This window comes from Oncorhynchus nerka, linkage group LG17 (genome assembly GCF_034236695.1).
Source record: "Oncorhynchus nerka isolate Pitt River linkage group LG17, Oner_Uvic_2.0, whole genome shotgun sequence".
Taxonomy (NCBI): domain Eukaryota; kingdom Metazoa; phylum Chordata; class Actinopteri; order Salmoniformes; family Salmonidae; genus Oncorhynchus; species Oncorhynchus nerka.
Genome location: NC_088412.1, coordinates 28,089,893 through 28,112,900, shown reverse-complemented (window position 1 = coordinate 28,112,900; position 23,008 = coordinate 28,089,893). Strand labels below are relative to the sequence as shown.

The following is a 23,008-nucleotide window of genomic DNA, read 5'->3' as shown; positions in this document are numbered from 1 at the left end:
ATCAGTGGACAAATGAATTTATTCGTCTCACATATCAAACAACAGTGAAAAACATCGATTAGCAATATTCAAATAGAAGATAATACAGTAAAACGAGGCATACTGGTAGTATAGCCCTACGTACATTATATTTCAACCAAATTGCTATCTAAAAGCCAAACAGAAAATCAGGTAAGACCTGCAGACAGTTGTTGTCTTTGGTAAAAAATAAAACGTGAATATTAGTAAACGCGTGCTTTCACAGTTCCTTACAAAATCTATTTGTTTGATTATTTACAAGTGCACGTAAAATCGAAAATAATTGCCGATACAGTCAGGCTACCATTAGATTGATAATTTATGACCAATGGTCTGGACAAGAAGAATGAAGGTAGGCCTAGGTCACTGGGTTATTACTCAAAATAGCATGGGTTTAATTAACAAAATGGGCTATCGGGACAAAATAAGACATTTGCTATGCGCACAAAAGTAGGCTACCTTGGATGAAGAGGGTCATCTATTCTAATACCTACAGCCTATGGTCTTGAAGTTAAACAATAAAATATTGTTCCTCATTTAATTTTAAATAGTCGTTGAAGTATCAAACCCACATCTCAAATAGTTAAAATGTTGGTACTGAATTGAATTTGAAAGACAAATCCCCACCTTACGTGTACCACTAGGAAATATCGGAAAAACATGAACAAAACGAAGAGAAACAAAGCAGCTGGAGATGTTGTTAGGGAAATGTTGTCGGCCTAAAAATGCTTTAATATATTAAATAGATTCAAATGATCATTCCAGTGACAAAAAATCTCGACACATTTGTTCTTGCAATGGAGAAAATTGGAGTCAAAAACTATGGAATTAGGCTATGTTTTCTTATTAAGTTTGGAGGAAACCTTCATGCTAGGGTCCTCCTTTATGATTGAGAATTGAGGCTATCATGTCTGAAAAACATCCAAATACATTGTAACCAGAGAGGTAGATGGACCTACATGTTTTTGCTACTTTCTTCCTCGTTCTTATGCAGGCCTACCACATCGCTATCCCAGCCAGGATTGTCCGATATATATTCATGAATTAGTGTGCCCCTGAATGTATTGCGCAATGGATACTCTATGGTTCATAGTCGCCAGATCATAAGGTGTGTGGCCTTTGGAGTTGCACCTTGTGGCTTCCATCGTACAACCAACAAGGAGCTGGACCACATCAAGATAGCCTTCTCTTGCGGCTAGATGCAATGGAAGATTGCCATCATTGTCCAGGAGATTGACGTCTGCGCCATGATCCATCAGTACGTGTAGGGTGTCTGCATATCCATCCCTTGCAGCGTCATGAGTGATGGTGAGACCTCTGACATGGTCGCGCACGTTTGATTTGCGTTCGCCCTCAGCAGCGCTTCGGCGATGGCGGGGTTACCAAGTTTCATCACCTGTAAAAAAAAATGTAAGAAAAAGAAAGAAGAAAAAAAGGGGGGGGGGAATATAATCGAATATCAGAGCTGGTTGAGAGCGGAATACCTATATAGTATAGTATATGCAAAGACAGAACATGAAGGCTGTAAGAAGTATACTGTTTTAAGGAAAATATGAATTATTTAGGGCTCTGTTGCCGGGGGAGAGACACGTCTAGATTTACACCTGTTGTTTTCAAAAGGAACGATAAAAAAAACGAATCTAAACCACATATCAATGTATTATGTATTCATTGTGTTAACTTTTTTTCATTCGTCTTTTACCTAAATGATGTAAACCTATTATCTTCTAATAAATCATAGAGCCTTAGTTCGTCGTCATCATTATTAGGCATATAGAATTCATAGCCATGACATATATTTTTCATTTGGAAGAGAGGAGTGATACTAATAGTGTATTACAGTTTGTGCGTGAGGATACATGTCATACTTATATCGTTGTCTTATGTACTAAGGTAAATCTTATAGAGCACTTTGAATTTGAGTATAGGCCTAAATTGGAGTTATACATTCAACAAAAACGTGTGGTTGGGTCAATTAACCACTTTCAGCCCTTTTCATCTGCACCCTGGACCCTATAACATGGTAAGAGATTAGCCTGAAAATCTATCCAGTCTGGTCATGAACTGTCACAATCTGCAATTTGCTAGTTTTACATGAGTTTGATTGTGTAATTTGAGAAAACAGTCAACTTAGTTACATTTCTAAAGCAAACGTTGCATTTGGAGATTCCCCATGTGGTCAAAGGCAGATATTCAGACGTATGCCAAGGCGGTATAAATATAGTCTAACCAACCAAGTGATCAACCCACATACATGTGTCATGACATAAAGAAACAGCAAATTAGTGTTTTATCAATGAGCTTAAAATGGAAGAAATAGTCTTGTTGAAACCATTGACATGTTTCATAGGCCTATGTGTTTGAGTGTGCATGCTTGTCCAAAGAGTAGTGCATGAGGTCAAGCATCAAGGTCTTGACTATATTATCTTCTTTAATTATCACTATTGAGCAATGATACTTCTTTATAAATATAAACACATAATCATATCATTCAATGATTGACAAGTTTTCATAATGTTTGAACCCATCCTTATCAAGATATATTAACCTGCTAAACTTTTTAGTCTACAGAATGTAAAAAATATGAATATATTCACAACAACAAATATATAATGCATTGCAATTACAATTTCTGGTAAATCACGAATAGGTGTACATCATTATTCTAGTCTACATTGGGGGTTTTAGTGGTTCACATAATGCTACTAAATTAAGGCCTACAAGTCACTTTGCTGCACTATCCATAAATCATACAATTTAAAATATGACACCCAACACAGCCTATTCTCGTTATGCTATATTAGACTATTCGTTCAAAATCATTTGGATCAGGTATATATATATAGTCCATGTTACAGAAAGTGTATCCTCTGGATAATTTTAAGACTTTATTTGTCAATAAAGCACGCAGTTTAGTCCATTTTGCATTAGGCTATACTAACACACATATGCTAAGATGTGGTAGTTTAAGTTCAAATCGATCAAATAGACTGAATCATGAATTTATAGATTTACATGTTTATAAAATCAAATGCAGAACCAACCTGTAACGGTGTCCTGCCGAAAACATTGTTTTCATTAACATCTGCTCCGTTCTGTAATAACATCTCGACTTCTGCTAAGTCTCCTCTTGCAGATGCGCTGCTCAGTCTGTTTGCCCCTCCAGCCATTCTTGGTGGACGAAAACCATAAAGAGAATAATGTTATATGATACAGGTTTCACAAGTTGATACTAAGGTATGTGTGAATGATTTTGATGGTATACGTCTTCTTGGTTGTGACGCAAGGGACTGCGAAAATGTAGTAAATAGTCTGTAGCCTGAAAGAAGTTGGTACACTGCCAGGGTCCGCCTCCCTTTTTAATACCATCCCAATGTAACAACTCGCATCAGCACGGAAAACATGGATGTCACGCCATTTCCAACTCAAGTGTATGGTCATCACCACCTTCCTTAAAAATGATTTATTTTTTTATCACATTGGATTGGAATGTTGTATGTCCACTTGTAGACCAAGATGCACGAAGTTGAAAAACTAAAAACTAATTCCAATCGTCCAGCCTGCAGAGTTGAGGTTTATCATCTTTATTCATGAACCCCGTTCACGTGATAACGTTTGAGATTCTAAAAGAGTGTTCAGGGATATTTCCCACGGTTAATTTATAGACCCGTGTTATTCTGAAAGATTCTATCCAACTCCACAATTTGGCTATATTACTACCCTTCCGGACTGACGATACAGGTTAGCCTACAGGTGCAACTTATCTGCAACTCCAAAATGTTGGTCTGTCTCCTGCTCTCAAAAACGTTGCCTATGATGTCCTGCTGCAACTGTATCCATGGAACATTGCCGTTTCGTTAGGGCTTGTAAGTTTGTAGCTTCTGATTGTCGACTTGCTCTCTTACCAGTCCGGGGCTGAGAAAGATAGTTTAGAAAAAAACATTCTGACAACGTTAAGTCATCCAATGACATTTGGAGAGATGCTTGTTCAGAGTTTTATGTACACTTCCCGCCCATTTTCAAATGACGATACACGGTCTGGATATCGTCCTTCTTTGCTTCATTAATAGTAGCCTAAAGTGTTTGTTCGGGACAGTGCGCGGGAACAGTTTAGTCATTTGATATTGACGTTATATTAGCATATTCCGCTGAGCACATTACTGTAGCAGCATTGCCTACCATCTGTTACACTGAACAGATTTACGCTACTAAACTTGTAAAGTTGAGTAAATAAATGAAATCAACCACACCATGGGCTAAGTAGTTTCAAGTTCAGTCTGTAACAGGCATATGCCGGGTAGGTGTAGCCTAATCATGTAGGAATATATCTTAACATAGCCTACATACATTTCAATGTATAGTCTAGCCTTCATTCATATAACATTCTCCTACATTCGACACCCCCTTACCCTTGCCATCCTATGTTGAATTAGTTAATTCATTCGACTGGTTGGAAGTCAGTATTTGAGGAAAAAAGGCTGTTCTTGACATCACTTTTAGCCTATTTTTCAAATACGGAATCCGAACGCATAACAGTCGACAAAAGCGAGAGGGCGGGACTGAAATCAGTGATCATCAAAAGGGCTGCAGAGGCTGCAGTTATGACGATAGCGTCCTAGGCTACTTTCCCGAGTGCAACCACAAGATCACATTTTCATAACCAAAATATGCCACGGAATGTTGTTCCAGAACAGTTCATATTGCTCTCTTTTAGGTTCGGTTGTCATGTCTCTGGCAAAGGCAACAATTAAACTTGAGAGCACAGAAGCAGAGACATTTTCTGCACAAACTAGTCATATCATAGGGCTACCATTGTGAGAGTGTAGGTAAGCCTACCTGTCAAAAACATGATATATTCAATCAGTTATTTTGGATATAACCTAGGCCTATGCATACAAACATAAGCATTATGATTTTGTTATCAATGAGGTCGGCATGCCTAGATTAGGTGTTGAAGGCCAAGTCTGCAATTTCACAGCCTGACCCTGTCACTTTGTTTGGTCAAATCTGGGATGGGAAACATTGATCGACAGAGTAGATTGGAAAGACTGATATTCCATGAGATTGATAGTTTAACCATATTTTAAAGCTATACATTGTTAAAAGACTCAATTTACAAATAAATGACCATTGGAAAGAATATTGCTTATCCCTATTTGTAAGCCTTTTATGTCAAATGAATAACTTAGGCTACTTAAATCATTATGTTAAACATTTTTAGAATGAGAGATTTCCGTCTTGTGAGACATGAGAAATGTTGCCTATAGGCCTTCAGTACGCACAGTGTGGGCCATTGGAGCTGTCCATTGGAGTTTGTGTTGTTTTCTCATAGTAGTTTATTAAACATTTGATGTGAAAGCTCAAAAGTAAGGCTAATGTTAAAACAAATTAGCCGTTATGTGGGCTATTTCTGGTTTTGTGGTCTAGAACAATACAATACAGTGAAATATACAACAATACAGAACTTGCTTTATTGGTCCATTTTCAATTTGAAAATGCAAAAAATAACTGATCTACATTTTCTGTCTCCTTTGATGGGTTGTCCTGATAGGCATGCTTTTATTACCTTGCATATGCTACTGGTATGGAGTGCAATGAAATGTATTTATCAAAGAGAATTGTCACTTTAAGAATAACAGCTGAGCTTCCTCACGATGCGACAATTTGGGCATACCGTGAAGGCGAAAGGTTCCAATGTTGCAAATAGAAAATTAAATGCATAGAATCAAATGGGTTCTCAAAAAAATAGAGCCCTCCAACTCTTTGTCGACACATTCGCGCTCTATACATTGAATGTATTATGTGTTCAGAACGTTACAGCAAGATGAACCATACCCAACTTTGCGGTTGCCGTAAAGCGAAGACATAGCCGTGAATACCGACGATAACAGATAATTAAAATTCATATAAGCTGTACAAACCAACCCAAAGTGTGGCATTTGCTCCTTAGACATCTGGCGCATATTGATGTCTTGAGTTTACTTAAGACGATATTTACATGATATCTAGTGACCCTTTGCCTGAGTGAGTGAAGCGAGATAGCAAGCAAGCAAGCAAGCAAGCGATAGAAGAAAAAATAGCTTGCTAGCGTTTTAGCCAGTCACTGCGATGGCCTCTGATAGCGAAAACAACATGGACAGAGAAATTATTTTGGCTGACTTTCAGGTGGGTTCCAACTTTCCTCATGTCACAATAACAAAGCTATCTACTTACTTAGTTTATGTTGAATCGTAACGTACATTGATAGGCAGTGTCAATGTCAACAGTGCTGTCTCGTCAGCTGACAAGGCAAACACATTTCGCTAGCTAGCGTGTTAACGCTTACTTAGCTCACGTTAGCATGCTAACTAGCTAACAAGCCAGCTAACGTTAGCAAATTGAGCTGCACCACTGTCCCGCTTATCAATAAGTTGATGCATTTTAACAAAGTGTGTGTAAGTAAACACAGGTGCGTTTGGGGTATTTTAGAATTACGTTGTTGCAGAGCATTTCGTAAAGCTGTCAGCCCCCAAAATGAGCTAACGTTCGCTGGCCAACTAATGTGGTATGCCAGTCTAGTAGCTAGATGGCTAGACGTCAGTTGCTAGCTCACTAGCTACTAGTAACAACAAAGCAGAGCACATAACTAACATTTAAATATGATATAGTTAGCTTGGTGTCCTCTTTAGATAAATTAGCCATGAATTGTAAATATTCAACTGACAGATGCCTGGCTAACTTGCTTGGTCACTGTTGAGCTAGCTAGCAGAGACTTGAATTTCTTATGTAGTGTGTGTCCCTGCTCTAGTGTTTTAAAGTATGAGCTGGAATAAGGTTGACTATCTGTAAAGTGGTGATGATTTATTAGCCAGGTAAGTCAGTTGGCTAGCTACCTAACGTTCAAATGAACTTCATATCATCCTGATAACAGATCGTTGAATAACAAGGCCACAAAAAAAGCTGAAGAACACAGTGCACCACGTGACTGAATAAAATCAAGCTTTAGGCTAGCCATACCAGTGTGTTGTGAACAACATTGGCGTGAGCAACAATAGTGGAATCCGCGGGTCGCCTTCAAAATAAAAGTACCCAATGAAACTGATGCAAACGGATAAAAATAGTAAAATAATGACACAATTCGACTAAATAATGTTAAACAAGGTTTGAATGTTATAGTTGTCTTTTGTTGTAATTAGTTATTTGGATTTGTTTTAACGTACATCTGTTTAGATCACACTCTGGATATCTGAATTATTTTAAGAATTGCATTGGGGGCATACTTATATGCGACTGTACAACCAAACCTATGGATTGTGCACTCATGAAATGGTGTATCAGCCTACTCAGTGACACTCACAGAACACACTATGTACAGTTGACCCAAATATTATCATCTAATTGCAGTCTGAATAGTGCTGTGGCATTCATGATATTTTCTCAGCTGGTGATTGAAATGCAAATAACTACCAGTCTCACAGTAATTGACCATTAAATAACAAACACGTTTAGCATCTCCTGGCTTCCACTCATAGCCTACAAGCCACTAATGCGGACCTTTTTTAACATCTATATTTTAAGAAGGAGAATAAATCCATTTAATATAACCTACACCATCATAATAAATCAATTTTATTTTAGGCTACATTTTCTTCATATGTTTCTTTAGCCTAATTTCAGAAGAACAGAATAGCATATTCTGAGTTGTTCTTATGTTAGCCCCTGATCTTGCAATGCCATATGGCTGTGGGCTACACTAGTTCATTTAGCAGACAAGATTTGCCTAGAATTCCATGGCATCATTTTGCATTATTTTAATAGTATGAAGAATACAGTTGAGCATAGCTGAAGAAAATACAAAAATTTCCCCAAACGATTTCCCGAGGGAGTATGTACATTCTGTGTTGAGCAGTTAACAAAGAAAGGGGTCCTCTTATCTTTAGTTATTTATTCAATTTATTTACAACTTTAGTTGTAATACAAACGTTAGGCTATATGTTTAGATTTTTTATACATTCTAAGGCTGCACGATGAGCTCTGCTCCACATGTTTCATCAGTCTCTTCACAATTTGACAAGCACTTGATAATATTCTCATCCAGCAGACTATTCTTAATTTTATCTGGTCTTTCATATCGGGCTGCAGGGTAGCCTAGTGGTTAGAGCATTGGACTAGTTCAAACCCCCGAGCTGACACGGTACAAATCTATCGTTCTGCCCCTGAACAGGCTGTTCCTAGGCCGTCATTGAAAATAAGAATTTGTTCTTAACTTGCCTAGTTAAATAAAGGTTTAAAAAAATATCGCCTACTAATATACACTACATGACCAAAAGTGGTTGGGCACAGATTTTAGACGATTAGGCCTGGCTCGCAGTCTGCGTTCATCCAAAAGTGTTCAATGAGGTTTAGGTCAGGGCTCTGTGCAGGCCAGTCAAGTTATTCCACAACGATCTCGACAATCCATTTCTGTATTGACCTCAATTTGTGCACAGGGGTGTTGTCATGCTGGAAAGGGCCATCCTTAAAATGTTGCCACAAAGTTGGAAGCCGCACTCGGCGGGCCTGTTCTGTGAACTTGTGTGGCCTACCACTTCCGGGCTGAGCCGTTGTTGCTCCTAGACGTTTCCACTTCACAACAACAGCACTTATAGTTGACCAGGGCAGAAATTTGATAAACTGAGTTGTTGGAAAGGTGGCAGCCAATGACAGTGCCTCGTTTAAAGTCACTGAGGTCTTCAATACGGGCCATTCTACTGCCAATGTTTGTCTATAGAGATTGCATGGCTGTGTGCAAAAATGTTATACACCTGTCAGCAATCTAGTGTGTATGTGGAATTATTTGATTTAGAATGGCCCACAAACAAAATAATCCGTAGCTTGCAATCGAATAGGGAATGGAGGTTAAGTGCATTCCGTTTTTTTATATGCAAGCATAGGCGGCGTGTCCATAAGGGGAAGCTTTCCCAAAAGTACATTTTGATTTAAATTGCCAAAATTGTATAGCCTAATTAGCCTACTTCCGTCTATACATAAATAAATATAATCATTCAAAATAGTCATGATTTGGGCACAGAGGATCATTAGCTACTTAAATAAATTGTGGATGGTTTTAAATCACATTGCCTACAGTCGGAAGGGAAGGCAGCGCGTGCAATTTGAGCAGATTATTGTTGATATGTGACTGAAAAGTAGAGGCCAAGCTTATCGCACTATTTGAAAATACAAGCGCATAATTCTCAACCTAATTGAGCAAACAATAGTATAGCCTATTTTATTGGCGCCAGCGGAGCGCATCGGCAATAACCCAAGGTCGAGTGCACACTGCACATATCTACTATTTTTCATTGTTGGGGCAGTGCTTCTTAAATCATTTGTCGGACAATAATTTCCTCCAGTTAGATGGACGTCCTATTATTTTTGTCTCCCCTTCTCGTAGGCTTATTGTTATTTTTTTACTTACAATTCAAAACAAATGTTTACCCCTTTTTCTCCCAAATTTCATGATATCCAATTAGAAGTTAGTTAGGCTTGTCCCATCGCTGCAACTCCTGTACGGTCTCGGGAGAGGGGAAGGTCGAGAGCCGTGCGTCCCCCGAAACACGACCCTGCCAAGCCACAAGCCACAATGTTTCTTGACACTGTTCGCTTAACCCGGAAGCCAGCCGCACCAATGTGTCAGAGGAAACACCGTACACCGGGCGACCGTGTCAGCGTGCATGTGCCCGGCCACAAGGAGTCGCTAGAGCGCGATTGGACAAGGACATCCAGGCAGGCCAAACCCTTTCCTTGTTGTAAAGCGGATTAATGGGTAAAAAAAATGACGATGAAGTTGAGCAGTGACTAGTGTGGGCGGACTGGAGTTCCGACGTCACAGAAAATGACGTTTTATTTTTTTCTAGATGTAATCGTTGTTTTAACAGGTAAATTGACTGAGAACACATTCTGATTTACAGCAACGACCTGGGGAAAATATGTATGTGTGTATATATATATATGTATGTATGTATGTGTAAATAAACGTATTTCAGCACCCAAAGAATAGCCTGCATTTACACATCACATTGATGCTCTGTGTTCTTCAGCATTTTTGTGGCTGTTATCAGTTTTTGATAACTTAATTTTATGTGATGTAGGAGCTCCAGTCTGCCCACTAGTCGCCGCGTCAATCATAAATCGTTAAGACGGCTATCCATGATGACAGAATTGCTTCACAGTACATGCTCTCCTTTTTAGCTCCTCTTTAAACCACATTAGGCTTTATGCAGCTAAATCTGCAGAATCCTTTCAATGTCACATTAATACTAGCTTTAGCATAGGTGGTTAGTGCAATGGAAATAACTAGTTCACTGTAACATGTCTTGATACTGATAATAACCTATTATAACTTGTCAGTCAAACCACCCAGTGATGTACTGAGTGGAGGAGCCTTATTCATTAAGGACTAGATACATAGTTACATAGGATAGTTGATAACAGGTAATTACAGTATCATTTAGTGTTATGTACTGATAATGGTAATTTATGCAGGTAGTGTACTTTCCACATGTGTCCATTTAATTTATTGGTGAGGCACATTTTGGGAACGTGGAGCAGTTTGTAAGTTAGTTATAAACTCAATCTCTTAATACAACAAACAAATCTGCTATATATGAGCTGGCATGTAGGCGTTATGTGTTTTTAGCAGATGCTTTATCCAAAGTGACTTGGCTACACAGTACAGGTCATAGTGACACATTCAGTTGTCAATGCAGGAATCAAACCCATAACCCTGGTGTTGTCAGTTAGCACCGTAGCTGCTCAATTACACTTTCTATTGGTCTTTGTTATGTACATGACTTCTGTTTCTGTTTTTCTAACAGGCTTGCACTGGCATTGACGACATTGCAGAGGCAATCACGCTCTTAGAACTCAATAATTGGGATTTAGTGGTAAGTTCAAACATCAGTAGGTCATACGAACAAGACTCAATTTTCTTCTTATAAATTGGAAGTATATAATCTATTTATTTAGCTTTTAAAATTGTTGAACTATAGCCTTTAGTGTTGCACGTACCTTTGAGTAATGTGAGTTATAGGTTTATATTTCAGTATGTGCTTTATAGTGATACTACTGTTATGTGGTAATTTCTGGAATATAATGCCAGCATTTTTGTTGTTCAATCAACATTCAATCAATTAAATGTACTTTATTAGTTTTGCAGTTGGGAAAACTATGTAGGCTCATGTCTAGTGATGGTCCATTTACTCTGTGCTAACATACATTTATTGAATGAAGACCTATTTATATCAAATGATGGCCTAGGTAAGCTTAATTCACAATTCTCTACTCATGATATCCACAAAGGCTTAGTATACATGGTGAACCTGACAAAATCAAACCATGCTACAGTACAACTGGGCACTGGTGCGTTCTAGTTACTGCAACTTTTAATCCAGTTCAATTGACCAAATAAGCAAAAAGCATAGCCACTAAAAGCACACAGTGTGATTTTGTTACCTATTTCAGTTTGTTTTCTATTTTAACAGAAATGGTACACTTATTACTGAGATGTATCAGCCCCTTGATTGTGACGTTTCAGTCAACATTGCCCCATCATTACCATGTCTATCCAGTTGTCAGAGACCACGTAATTTGGGCTACTACCCTGTCTTTAATGTGCATATAAAGAATGTCTCCTGACAGTTTTGATTTACATTTTGAGATTCAAAGGAGCAGTATGAAACTGATCCTTGTGGAATGTTCTTTAGAAAAAAATGTTTTTTACAATGTAACCCTTTATCATAAAGTTTTTGTTTTTTAATGGGGGTGTGCTATATTTAGCAGAGTGCTGTTCTTGTGCTGGCAGCTATTCAGAACAAGCAAGCAGGGCCTAAGTTGTCTGGGTACCAGTCTCTTCAGCTAATCCACTCCATGTCATGTGCCAAAGAGACTGGCTTTTATGCCGTCTTCAAATATGAACATTCTATCATTAATGAGCTCAAGGAGAACAGAGGATTTGATCACCCTCACAGCTATCCTCCAATCATAATGATTATGCAAATATATATTTTTTGTCCAGACGAAAGCAGTGTGTCAAGTTGCTAGCGCATGTCTAAATTCTCAAAATAATACATTCTAAAATTCCAACCACAAAATGTGTTAGACTTTGTTATAACTAATTCTATTTTTAGGCGCCACATGTTATGGAAAATGTGTTATTTCCAACAACCAATGAGCAACTCCGCCGTATATCCAGCGCATATTAAATGTTGAGATGGCCGAAAGGCCAGGCTCTTTGGCAATTGCAAGGAGTGAAATGTTAGCTAAAGAGACTGGTAGTTAGATTAGAGTGCATCAGTGATGGTTAGACACATCTGTTAATGTGATGACTTGCACTTCCTTTGTGTTGCTGTTAGGTTGAGCAAAATTGACAAGAGACCTGTTGGTACAGGACAGCAAACAAGTGTTAAATACTGTCAGTGCCCCTTGGACCCAGTAATCATTTTATCATATTTTATGTTTATGTCCCTAGTAGTTTATGGTACGTTCTGTACTGTTTTCAAATACTGCTGGATATCCCCCCTGTTCTAGAGCTCTCACCTCCAATAGGTTCCCAACAGTGGGTCAAAACTACTCGCTGCTAGCATTGTCCTCTTGCTGTTCTCTCAATCCTCAACAGTTCCCTAAAATCAGTTTCACAATAAATCATTTTCCTGAGGCCTACAGTCTGACACTTCAACCTCTTTTTGTTTTTTAATGAATGATCTGTTCTCCTGTGATTTGTCATCTCTATATTTTCATATCATCCTATCAACATTGCCTTCAGCAATAATTCACACCCCTTGACTTTTTCCATATTTTGCTGTTTTACTGCCTAAACACACTACCCCAAAATGTCGAAGTGGGATTATATTTTTTACAAATGAAAAGCTGAAATGTCTTAGGTCAAGAATTCAACCCTTTTCGTATGGCCAGCCTACATAAGTTCAGGAGTGAACATTTGCTTAAGTCACATAAGTTGCATGGGCTCTGTGTGCAAAAATAGTTTTATTTAAACATGTATCCTGTTTGCAACTAGGCACTAACATAATACTGCAAAAAATGTGGCAAAGCAATTAACTTTTTGTCCACAATACAAAGTGTTATGTTTTTGGGCAAGTCCAATAACGCATTACTGAGTAACACTCTTCATGTCTTCAAGCATAATGGTGGCTGCATTATGTTTTGGGTATGCTTGTAATCGTTAAGTACTGCGTAGTTTTTCAGTATAAAAAAAAATTAACGGTCTGGAGCTAAGCACAGGTAAAATCCTAGAGAAACTTGGTTGTCTTCTTCCCCCCCAGACACTGGGAGATGAATTCTCCTTTCAGCAGGACAATAACTTAAAACACAAGTCCAAATCTACGCTAGTTGCTTACCAAGAAGTCGGTGAATGTTCCTGAGTGTCCGAGTTAGAGGTCGACCGATTAATCCGAATGGCTGATTAATTAGGGCTGATTTAAAGTTTTCATATCAATCAGTAATCGGCATTTTTGGACACCAATCATGGCTGATTACATTGCACTCCACTAGGAGACTGCGTGGCAGGCTGACTACATGTTATGTGAGTGCAGCAAGGAGCCAAGGTAAGGTGCTAGCTAGCATTAAACATATAAAAAACAATCATACTTAACATAACTAGTGATTTTAACTACACATGGTTGATATTACTAGTTTATCTAGCTTGTCCTGCCTTGCATATAATCGATGCGGTGCCTGTTAATTTATCATTGAGTCGTAGCCTACTTCGCCAAATGGGTGATTTAACAAGCGCATTCGCGAAAAAAGGACTCGTTGCACCAATGTGTACCGAACCATAAACATCAACGCCTTTCTTAAAATCAATACGCAAGTATATATTTTTTAACCTACATATTTAGTTAATATTGTCTGCTAACATGAATTTCCTTTAACTAGGGAAATTGTGTCACTTCTCTTGCGTTCTGAGTCAGGGTATATGCAGCAGTTTGAGCCGCCTGACTCATTGCGAACTGTGAAGACTATTTCTTCCTAACAAAGACAGCTAACTTTGCCAAACGGGATGATTTAACAAAAGCGCATTTGCGAAAGAAGCATAATCGTTGCACGAATGTATCTAACCATAAACATCAATGCCTTTCTTAAAATCAATACACAGAAGTACATATTTTTAAACCTGCATATTTAGTTAAAAGAAATTGCTAGCAGGCAATATTAAACTAGTGAAATTGTCACTTCTCCTACGTTCATTGCACGCATAGTCAGGGTATATGCAGCAGTTTGGGCCGCCTGGCACGTTGCGAACTAATTTGCCAGAATTTTATGACATAATATTGAAGGTTGTGCAATGTAACAGGAATATTTAGACTTATGGATGCCACCTGTTAGATAAAATACGGAACAGTTCCGTATTTCACTGAAAGAATAAATGTTTTGTTTTCGGAATGATAGTTTCCGGATTTGACCATATTAATGACCTGAGGCTTGTATTTCTGTGTGTTATTATGTTATAATTAATTCTATGATTTGATAGAGCAGTCTGACTGAGCGGAGGTAAGCAGCAGCAGCAGGCTCGTAAGCATTCATTAAAACAGCACTTTCGTGCGTTTGCCAGCAGCTCTTTGCTTCAAGCATTGCGCTGTTTATGACTTCAAGCCTATCAACTCCCGAGATTAGGCTGGTGTAACCACTGTGAAATGGCTAGCTAGTTAGCGGGGTGCGCGCTGATAGCGTTGCAATCGGTGACGTCACTCGCTCTGAGACTTGGAGTACTTGTTCCCCTTGCTCTGTAAGGGCCGCTGCTTTTGTGGAGCGATGGTTAACGATGCTTCAAGGGTGGCTGTTGTCGATGTGTTCCTGGGTTGAGCCCAGGTAGGGGCAAGGAGAGGGACGGAAGCTATAATGTTACACTGGCAATACTAAAGTTCCTATAAGAACATCCAATAGTCGAAGGTATATGAAATACAAATGGTATAGAGAGAAATACACCTATAATAACCTTAACCTAAAACTTCTTACCTGGGAATATTGAAGACTCATGTTAAAATGAACCACCAGCTTTCATATGTTCTCATGTTCTGAGCAAGGAACTTAAAAGTTAGCGACAACATAATTTGGGTTAGGGTTAACCCTAAAAGTTAGCTTTTTTTACATGGCACATATTGCACTTTTTCTTCCTTCTCAAACACTTTGTTTTTGCATTATTTAAACCAAATTGAACATGTTTCATTATTGAGTTGAGGCTAAATTGATTTTATTGATGTATTATATCAAGTTAAAATAAGTGTTCATTCCGTATTGTTGTAATTGTCATTATTACAAATAAATAAATTAAATTAAAAAATTGGCCGATTTTAATCGGTAACTGCTTTTTTTGGTCCTCCAATTATCGGTATCGGCGTTGAACAATTATAATTGGTCGACCTCTAGTCCGAGTTACAATTTTAACTTCAATCTGCGCAAGGCTCTTACCCAGAAAGACTCCCAGCTGTGATTGCTGCCAAAAGTGAGTTGAACATGTATTGACTTAGGGGTGTGAATACTTATGGAAATGAGATATTTCTGTGTTTAATTTCCAATAAATTTGCAAAAGATTTATCAAATAGCTTTGAAAATATAAAATAAAAAATCTGACCCAATTACACCCAATACCCAATAATGACAGTGTAAGCATGTTTTTAGACATTTGAATTCAGGCTATAAATACAAATGTGGAATTAGTCAAGGGGTATGAATACTTTCTGAAGTAATTACTGTAACGCTTAATTTGGGGATTTTCGTTTTGAAATATATTAGCGGTTAGTGACTCCGCTTCTTGCATGACTGATTTCAAATGCAACCTTTTGCAGTCATTCTATTGGCAGGAAGTGGCAGTAGAAAGTTATGGGGACATTTACCTACAGTAATCAGGATTTGATGTTGGAACATGCATGCTTTCAGGAATGTATTAAGTTGCAACACAACATTTTCCATGGTCTTTTCTCTCTTTACAGGCGGCCATCAATGGTGTGATACCACAAGAGAATGGGATCTTGCAAAGGTAATATGCCAGAAAAGTCTGCCTCTTAAGAAGAGTCAATCAACTGTTCACTGTGCAAATTTTGTCCGTTGGCTTTGTTCAGATATGTGAGGGAACGGATAATAAAATGTAGCCTGTTTCCTAAACATCCACTCCAATAATGTTGACCATATTGCATGGAGTCCCGTAAACCTACGGCAAAATAGAAAACACCCTTTACACAGGAAGCATGCATCACCACATTCAAATCCATACTTAAAAACTGTGAGCAACAAGTCCGGTATTGCTCATGCCTCAACATTTCAATACTGCCTCAACATTTCAATATTTCCCAAGCTGTGTCCTGTTCTTACTCACTTGAAATATGTGTGTAAATGGAAATCGAGGCCAGTGGCTTAAAACTACCATTGCACACGCTCTTCATGTACTTTCTGTAAGCACAGGTGCGGGCAATGCCCTGAACCTTTTGCTGACCTGAATATAGAACAATCATTTGTATGAAATTATGCGAGAGATTATAGAAATGTCATAGTATCTTATATCACCCACAGTGAAAGCACATTTTAGAGAAGAGATGGTTACTTTTTCATGCTCTTGTAAAATAAAATTGGCCTTCTCAAAAAAGCAAACTGTACCAGTCAAGTTTGGACACACCTACTCATTCAAGTTTTTTTTAACATTTGTTATTTTTTTACTATTTTCTACACTGTAGAATAATAGTGAAGACATCAAAACTATGAAATAACAAACTCGGCAACAACAAAAAAAACTTCCCTTTTTCAGGACCCTTTCTTTCAAAGACAATTTGTAAAAGTCCAAATAACTTCACAGATCTTCATTGTAAAGGGTTTAAACACTTTCCCATACTTGTTCAATGAACCATAAACAACTAATGAACATGCACCTGTGGAATGGTCATTAAGACACGAACAGCTTACAGACGGTAAGCAATTAAGGTCACAGTTATGAAAACTTAGGACACTAAAGAGACCTTTCTGACTCTGAAAAACACCATAAGAAAGATGCCCAGGGTCCCTGCTCATCTGGGTGAATGTGCATTAGGCATGCTGCAAGGAGGCATGAGGACTGCAGATGTGGCCAGGACAATAAATTGCAATGTCCGTACTGTGAGACGCCTAAGACAGCGCTACAGGGAGACAGGACGGACAGCTGATCATCCTCGCAGTGGCAGACCACATGTAACAACACCTGAACAGGATCGTTACATCCAAACATCACACCTGCGTGACAGGCAATGGATGGCAACAGCAACTTCCCGAGTTACACCAGGAACGCACAATCACTCCATTAGTGCTCAGACTGTCCGCAATAGGCTGAGAGAGGCTGGACTGAGGGCTTGTAAGCCTGTTGTTAGGCAGGTCCTCACTAGATATCACCACCTATGGGCACAAACCCACCATCGCTGGACCAGACATGACTGGCAAAAAGTGCTCTCCACTGACGAGTCACGGTCTTGTCTCACCGGGGGTGCTGGTCGGATTTGCTTTTATCGCCGAAGGAATGAGCGTTACACCGAGGCCTGTACTCTGGAGCGGGATCGAGGTGGAGGGGGGCGGTGTGTCACAGCATCATCTGACTGAGCTTGTTGTCTTTACAGGCAATCTCAACGTTATGCGTTACAGGGAAGACCTCCTCCCTCATGTGGTACCCTTCCTGCAGGCTCATCCTGACATCACCCTCCAGCATGACAATGCCACCACGCACAGAACGAGCAGTATGGCTGATTTCCTGCAAGACAGGAATGTCAGTGTTCTGCCATGGCCAGCGAAGAGCCCGGATCTCAATCCCATTGAGCACGTCTGGGACCTGTTGGATCGGAGGGTGAGGGCTAGGGCCATTCCCCCCCCCCCCCCAGAAATGTCCGGGAACTTGCAGGTGCCTTGGTGGAAGAGTGGGATAACGTCTCACAACAAGAACTGGCAAATCTGGTGGAGTCCATGACGAGGAGATGCACTGCAGAACTTAGTAGCTGGTGTGGCCACCAGCTGCATTGACTGTTACTTTTGATTTTGACGCCACCCCCCCCAAATGTTACTTTTCTGTTAGTCACATGCCTGTGGAACTTGTTCAGTTTGTCTGTTGAATCTTATGTTCATACAAATATTTACACGTTAAGTTTTCTGAAAATAAACGAAGTTGACATTGAGGGGATGTTACATTTTTTGCTGAGTTTAGAATCATGTAACCAAAATAGTGTTTAACAAATCAAAATATATTTGAGATTCTTCAAAGTAGCCACCCTTTGCCTTGACAGCTTGGCATTCTCTCAACCAGCTTCACCTGGAATGCTTTTCCAACAGTCTTGAAGGAGTTACCACATATGCTGAGCAGTTGTTGGTTGCTGTTCCTTCACTCTGCAGTCCAACTCATCCCAAACCATCTCAATTGGGTTGAGGTTGGGTGATTGTGGAGGCCAGGTCATCTGATGCAGCACTCCATCACTTTCCTTCTTTGTCGACTAACCCTTACTCAGACTGGAGGTGTGTTGGGTCATTGTCCTGTTGAAAAACAAATGACAGTCCCACTAAGTGCAAACCAGATGGGATGGTGTTTATCTGCAGAATGCTGTGGTAGCCATGCTGGTTAAGTGTGCCTTGAATTCTAAATAAGTCACTGTCACCAGCAAAATACCCCCACGTCCAAGCAGAGATTATCCGTTCACCTACTCTGCATCTCACAAATACATGGCGGTTGGAACCAAAAATTGCAAAATTGGACTCATCAGACCTAAGGACAGATTTCCACCGGTCTAATGCCCATTGCTCAAGTTTCTTGGCCTAAGCAAGTCTCTTCTTATTGTTGTCCTTTTAGTTGTGGTTTCTTTGCAGCAATTTGACCATGAAGAACTGATTCACGCATTCTCCTCTGAACAGTTATGTTGTGAAGGATTTATTTGGGCTGCAATTTCTGAGGCTGGAATCTCTAATGAACTTATCCTCTTGGTTTTCCTTTCCTGTGGCCGTCCTCATGAGAGCCAGTTTCATCATAGCGCTTGATGGGTTTTTGCGACTGCACTTGAAGAAACTTCAAAAGTTCTTGAAATATCCGGGGTGACTGACCTTCATGTCTTAAAGTAATGATGGATTGTCGTTTCTCCCTGTTTATTTGAGCTGTTCTTGCCATAATATGGACTTAGTCTTTTACCAAATAGGGCTGTCTTCTGTTTACCATCCCATACCTTGTCACAACACAACTGATTGGCTCAAACGCATTATGGCGGAAAGACATTCCACAGATTATCTTTTAACAAGGCAAAGGGATTCTTCTACTTTGAAGAATCTCAAATATTTTGATTTTTAACACACTTTTGGTTGCTACATGATTCCATATGTGTTATTTCATGGTTTTGATGTCTTCAGAATTACATAGTGTAGAAAATAGTAAAAACAAAGAGAAACCCTGGAATGTTAACTTTTGACTAGTACTGTACATTTTCAAAGCTGTGTGGAGCTTTAGTCCATCGTCTGTGTAGGCCTAGATGTTTTAAAGTCATTTTTTTTGTAAAGCTGCAGTAGGCCTAAACTTTGTGTGGCCTGATGAGGATTGCTGAGTGATGTATTTGGGACAGTAGTACCGCAACATCAGTTTTTAATGATTGTTTTCACAAGCGCACTTGACCTCTTGAAGATGTAGCTCTGTTTCTTGTACTGAGCTTGAGTAGGCTCAACCTGTGACAGATGGGGAAACAATTGTTATCATCATCAGGGCAGGACATTTAGGCTTTGGATCTCATTTCCCTTAGGAAGCTCACTTTTTCAACACCAATGTAGCCCGTAAATCATGCAACCAGATTTCTAGCTCAAAGCTAGGCAATATCAGGTGAAAGACTAGTATTTTTGGCGGTGGTTATAGTTTTGAGGTGATTTTCAAGGTAGAGATTGTAGGTGTCATTGCATTTGAATTACTGAATTTCAATGGTAGGGAGAAAATGGAACAGACTAAGCTGTGATAGTATTTGATATGTTCTTTGAGTATACAGTAGTAGCTATCAACAGAAGCAAAATAGTGTTTTGGGAAAGAGGTTAAATCCAGAAGAACAGATCTTGCCAAAAGCTGGAATTAAGAGTGTTACTAACTGAGAAAAGCCTCTAAGAGGCATTGTGGACAACGTTTTTGCTCAACGGTCAGTCAGCACTCATGAATACACTGAGCTCAAGAACAAATACATTCAGGCTGGGCACATTCTGTTAAACGGTTTATTTTGTAAGTTTCTTAAGACTTTGGGGCATGAGAACATGGTTTTCTTAAGGGCACACATAATTATGAATGGAGCCTGGCAGCGTGACTTGCAGCTAGCCCGTATACTAAATAGCTGGCACCAGGCTGCTCTCGTAGGATGGCACTCCTCCACAGTAAACGGCTCCATTGAGGTGACCCGAGCCAGCTGGAGGCTTGCTCTCAGCCACAAAGCCATGTCCTGCATCACATTGAATAGGTGGAGAGTGCCATCTACATGTATGCCATGGAACCGCCGTTTTTATTTGAAACTCTCCTGACTTAACGATCCTTAGTATCAATGTGCCAAGTTTGTGGTTAAGTGTAACTACGATACTTGTTGTTATCTGAAACCTTCCTTCACATTCCAAGCCTTCTGTCCATGGTGAATTTTCACCTCCATTTTTGTCACGCCATATTTATTTAGTCATTGGTTGTGTCGTCTGTGTGTGGGGTCAAGTTAGAAGCTTCACAATGGATTAGGTGATCGATGGGCCGGTCTCAACAACACCAACATATATTCTTTGATGGATATGTCTGATAAGTTGTCAGTTATGCACCAAGGTTGAAACTGAACTATCTGTGCACTCAACAGGAAGTGTAATTTGCCGTGCTTCTAGTTTCACTCTTGAACATTTACTAGGTAAGGGTGGATTACCTCAAACTGGCAATTTTGTTTTCTGAACCATTTTGTGGAGCCCAACGTTTTTAGAGAATGTGGCAGTAATTCTAATCTGCCTCACAACCGCAGATGACTGGGTGTTTCTCGATATGCATACTAACGTGTGGCACACCAAGTGTATTATCCATGTATGGTGTTATGTGGTTGAACGGTTTTCTGTTGGAGGGCTGGGCAATAAATCGAATGCATGTTTTTCCTGTATTGCAGGAATTGAGATTTTGTTAATTTCCATTTTTATGATCCTTTGTCCGCTTGTTCTCATGTTGTATTTTTGGTCTCTTCTCCTTCGCTCCTGCTGTGCTGTGTGCACTGTCCCATTTACACCAGAGATCTGTAAATAATGACGAAATGCACGTCTCCGCCCTAACTGATAGTCAGGAAGGGAGGCGACAAGCTTAGGTCCAAAATAAGCCCATAGAAATGCATCATGAATTGGAAACGCTGCATGATGTGTCACACTGCAGGAGGCAAATTGTGGTAACAGCAGATGCTGACTGGTTTTCTGATTCACACCCCTACCTTTTTTTGACTGATTTCCTTATATGAACTGTAACTTATTGCATTTTGTGCCTTTTTTCAAATGTTTGTTTAGTATACAAGGTCAGTTGTGCAGGTCTCTGGAATACAGGTGTTTGGCCACGTGCCCTTTGAGGGTTTGACCCTTGATTATTGCCAACTGCCTCTGCTCTTCTTGAACACAATTTTCTACCTGTCCATCTGTTTCTATCTCTCCCTCTCTCTCTGCCCTTCCACCTATGATGGTATGCCTAATTTCTGGCTGTGGGTGTATCCAAGCCTGACCTATGTCTTCTGTTTACGGTATGATGACTGTTTGTAACAGTTTTCTACGTGGCCTCAGAATCCCAACGTCTTTAACCTTTTGGTATTGTAATCAGGTGGGATAAATGCACTCTTTGTGCAAGGCCTTGGCACCCTGCTCCCCCTCCCAGTGCGATATGTGCTGACCCCAGAGGAAAAGAGAAGCTTCTTTGTCTGGGTTGGGAGAGAGAAAATACATTATTTACTGCCATGTGGGACTAGGGCTCAGGGGAATTCAGGCCCTAGTCAGAGAGGGAGAGAAAGGCGTTTTGTGTCTCTGGTCTCTGCAACAAAAAAAAGACTGATTTTGCTCAGTGGAAGACAATTCAGCGTCTATAGGACCCTGCCCATATTATCCCGGGTGTGAAGCCTGTTTACACTGACTCTGAGACTATTTTTGTTGCGGCTGAGCGACCCTTATTGCCTTAGAAGGGGGTTGCGGGTATTCTTATTTTTTGGCACGCTCCAGGTTTTTGTGTATTTTTTTTGTGGTTTAGGCTACTTAAAATGAAATGTGATGCTTTGCTTCAACATTTCCATGCATTGTGATACCAAGTTTTTAACCATCACGTTCCATATGTGGTATAAGAATAACGCTGTATTTTGGTTGAAACGAAACACAAGACTCCGTGATGCTCTATGTTGGTCTACATCAGTGGTATTCAAAGTTGTGGTCGAGACCTCACTAGGGAATGGCAGTGGAGTTTTACTACACATTTTTTTGTAAGACTACATATTCTTATGAAATGGGATACAAATGTTATTGAAAAATAATTAGAACCATTTTTTATTGAGTAAATGTAGGGATTGGTTCTCTTAGAGTTGAATGTGTAATGAATTTAAAGTTATTTGTTGTTGTGGATATCAAAATGTACAGCTTTGAAGGTTGTCATTATTTATATATATATATATATATTTAATTTCACCTTTATTTAACCAGTTAGGCCAGTTGAGAGCAAGTTCTCATTTACAACTGCTACCTGGCCAAGATAAAGCAAAGCAGTGTGACAAAAAACAACAGAGTTACACAAGGAATAAACAGAAGTACAGTCAATAACACAATAGAAAATCTATATACAGTGTGTGCAAATGGAGTAAGGAGGTAAGGCAATAAATAGGCCGTAGTAGCGAAGTAATTACCATTTAGCAAATTAACACTGAGGTGATAGATGTGCAGATGATGTGCAAGTAGAAATACAGGTGTGCAAAAAAGTAAAAAACAATATGGGGATGAGGTAGGTAGATGAGCTGTGTACAGCTGC

At 39.5% G+C, this 23,008-nt stretch overlaps 2 protein-coding genes across 3 annotated transcripts in view; one reads left to right on the top strand and one right to left on the bottom strand.

The window, feature by feature from the left end:
* On the bottom strand, nt 1-6,304 carry cdkn2c (cyclin-dependent kinase inhibitor 2C (p18, inhibits CDK4)). Its single transcript, XM_065003099.1, is given in 4 exon segments — nt 1-1,357; nt 1,360-1,414; nt 3,063-3,189; nt 6,232-6,304. Coding segments are annotated over 3 exon segments (483 nt in total). The 5' UTR covers nt 3,189; nt 6,232-6,304; the 3' UTR covers nt 1-1,055.
* Nucleotides 5,838-23,008, top strand: part of LOC115145006 (FAS-associated factor 1-like) — a 94,531-nt gene continuing 77,360 nt past the window's right edge. The window contains exons 1-3 of one of the 2 annotated variants that reach the window (XM_029686205.2): nt 5,838-6,183; nt 10,854-10,922; nt 15,984-16,030. In XM_029686205.2, coding sequence (XP_029542065.1) covers nt 6,127-6,183; nt 10,854-10,922; nt 15,984-16,030 — 173 coding nt within the window. In that variant the 5' untranslated portion in view covers nt 5,838-6,126. The remainder of the gene's footprint in view (nt 6,184-10,853; nt 10,923-15,983; nt 16,031-23,008) is intronic. The other variant, XM_029686206.2, reaches the window with a different exon arrangement.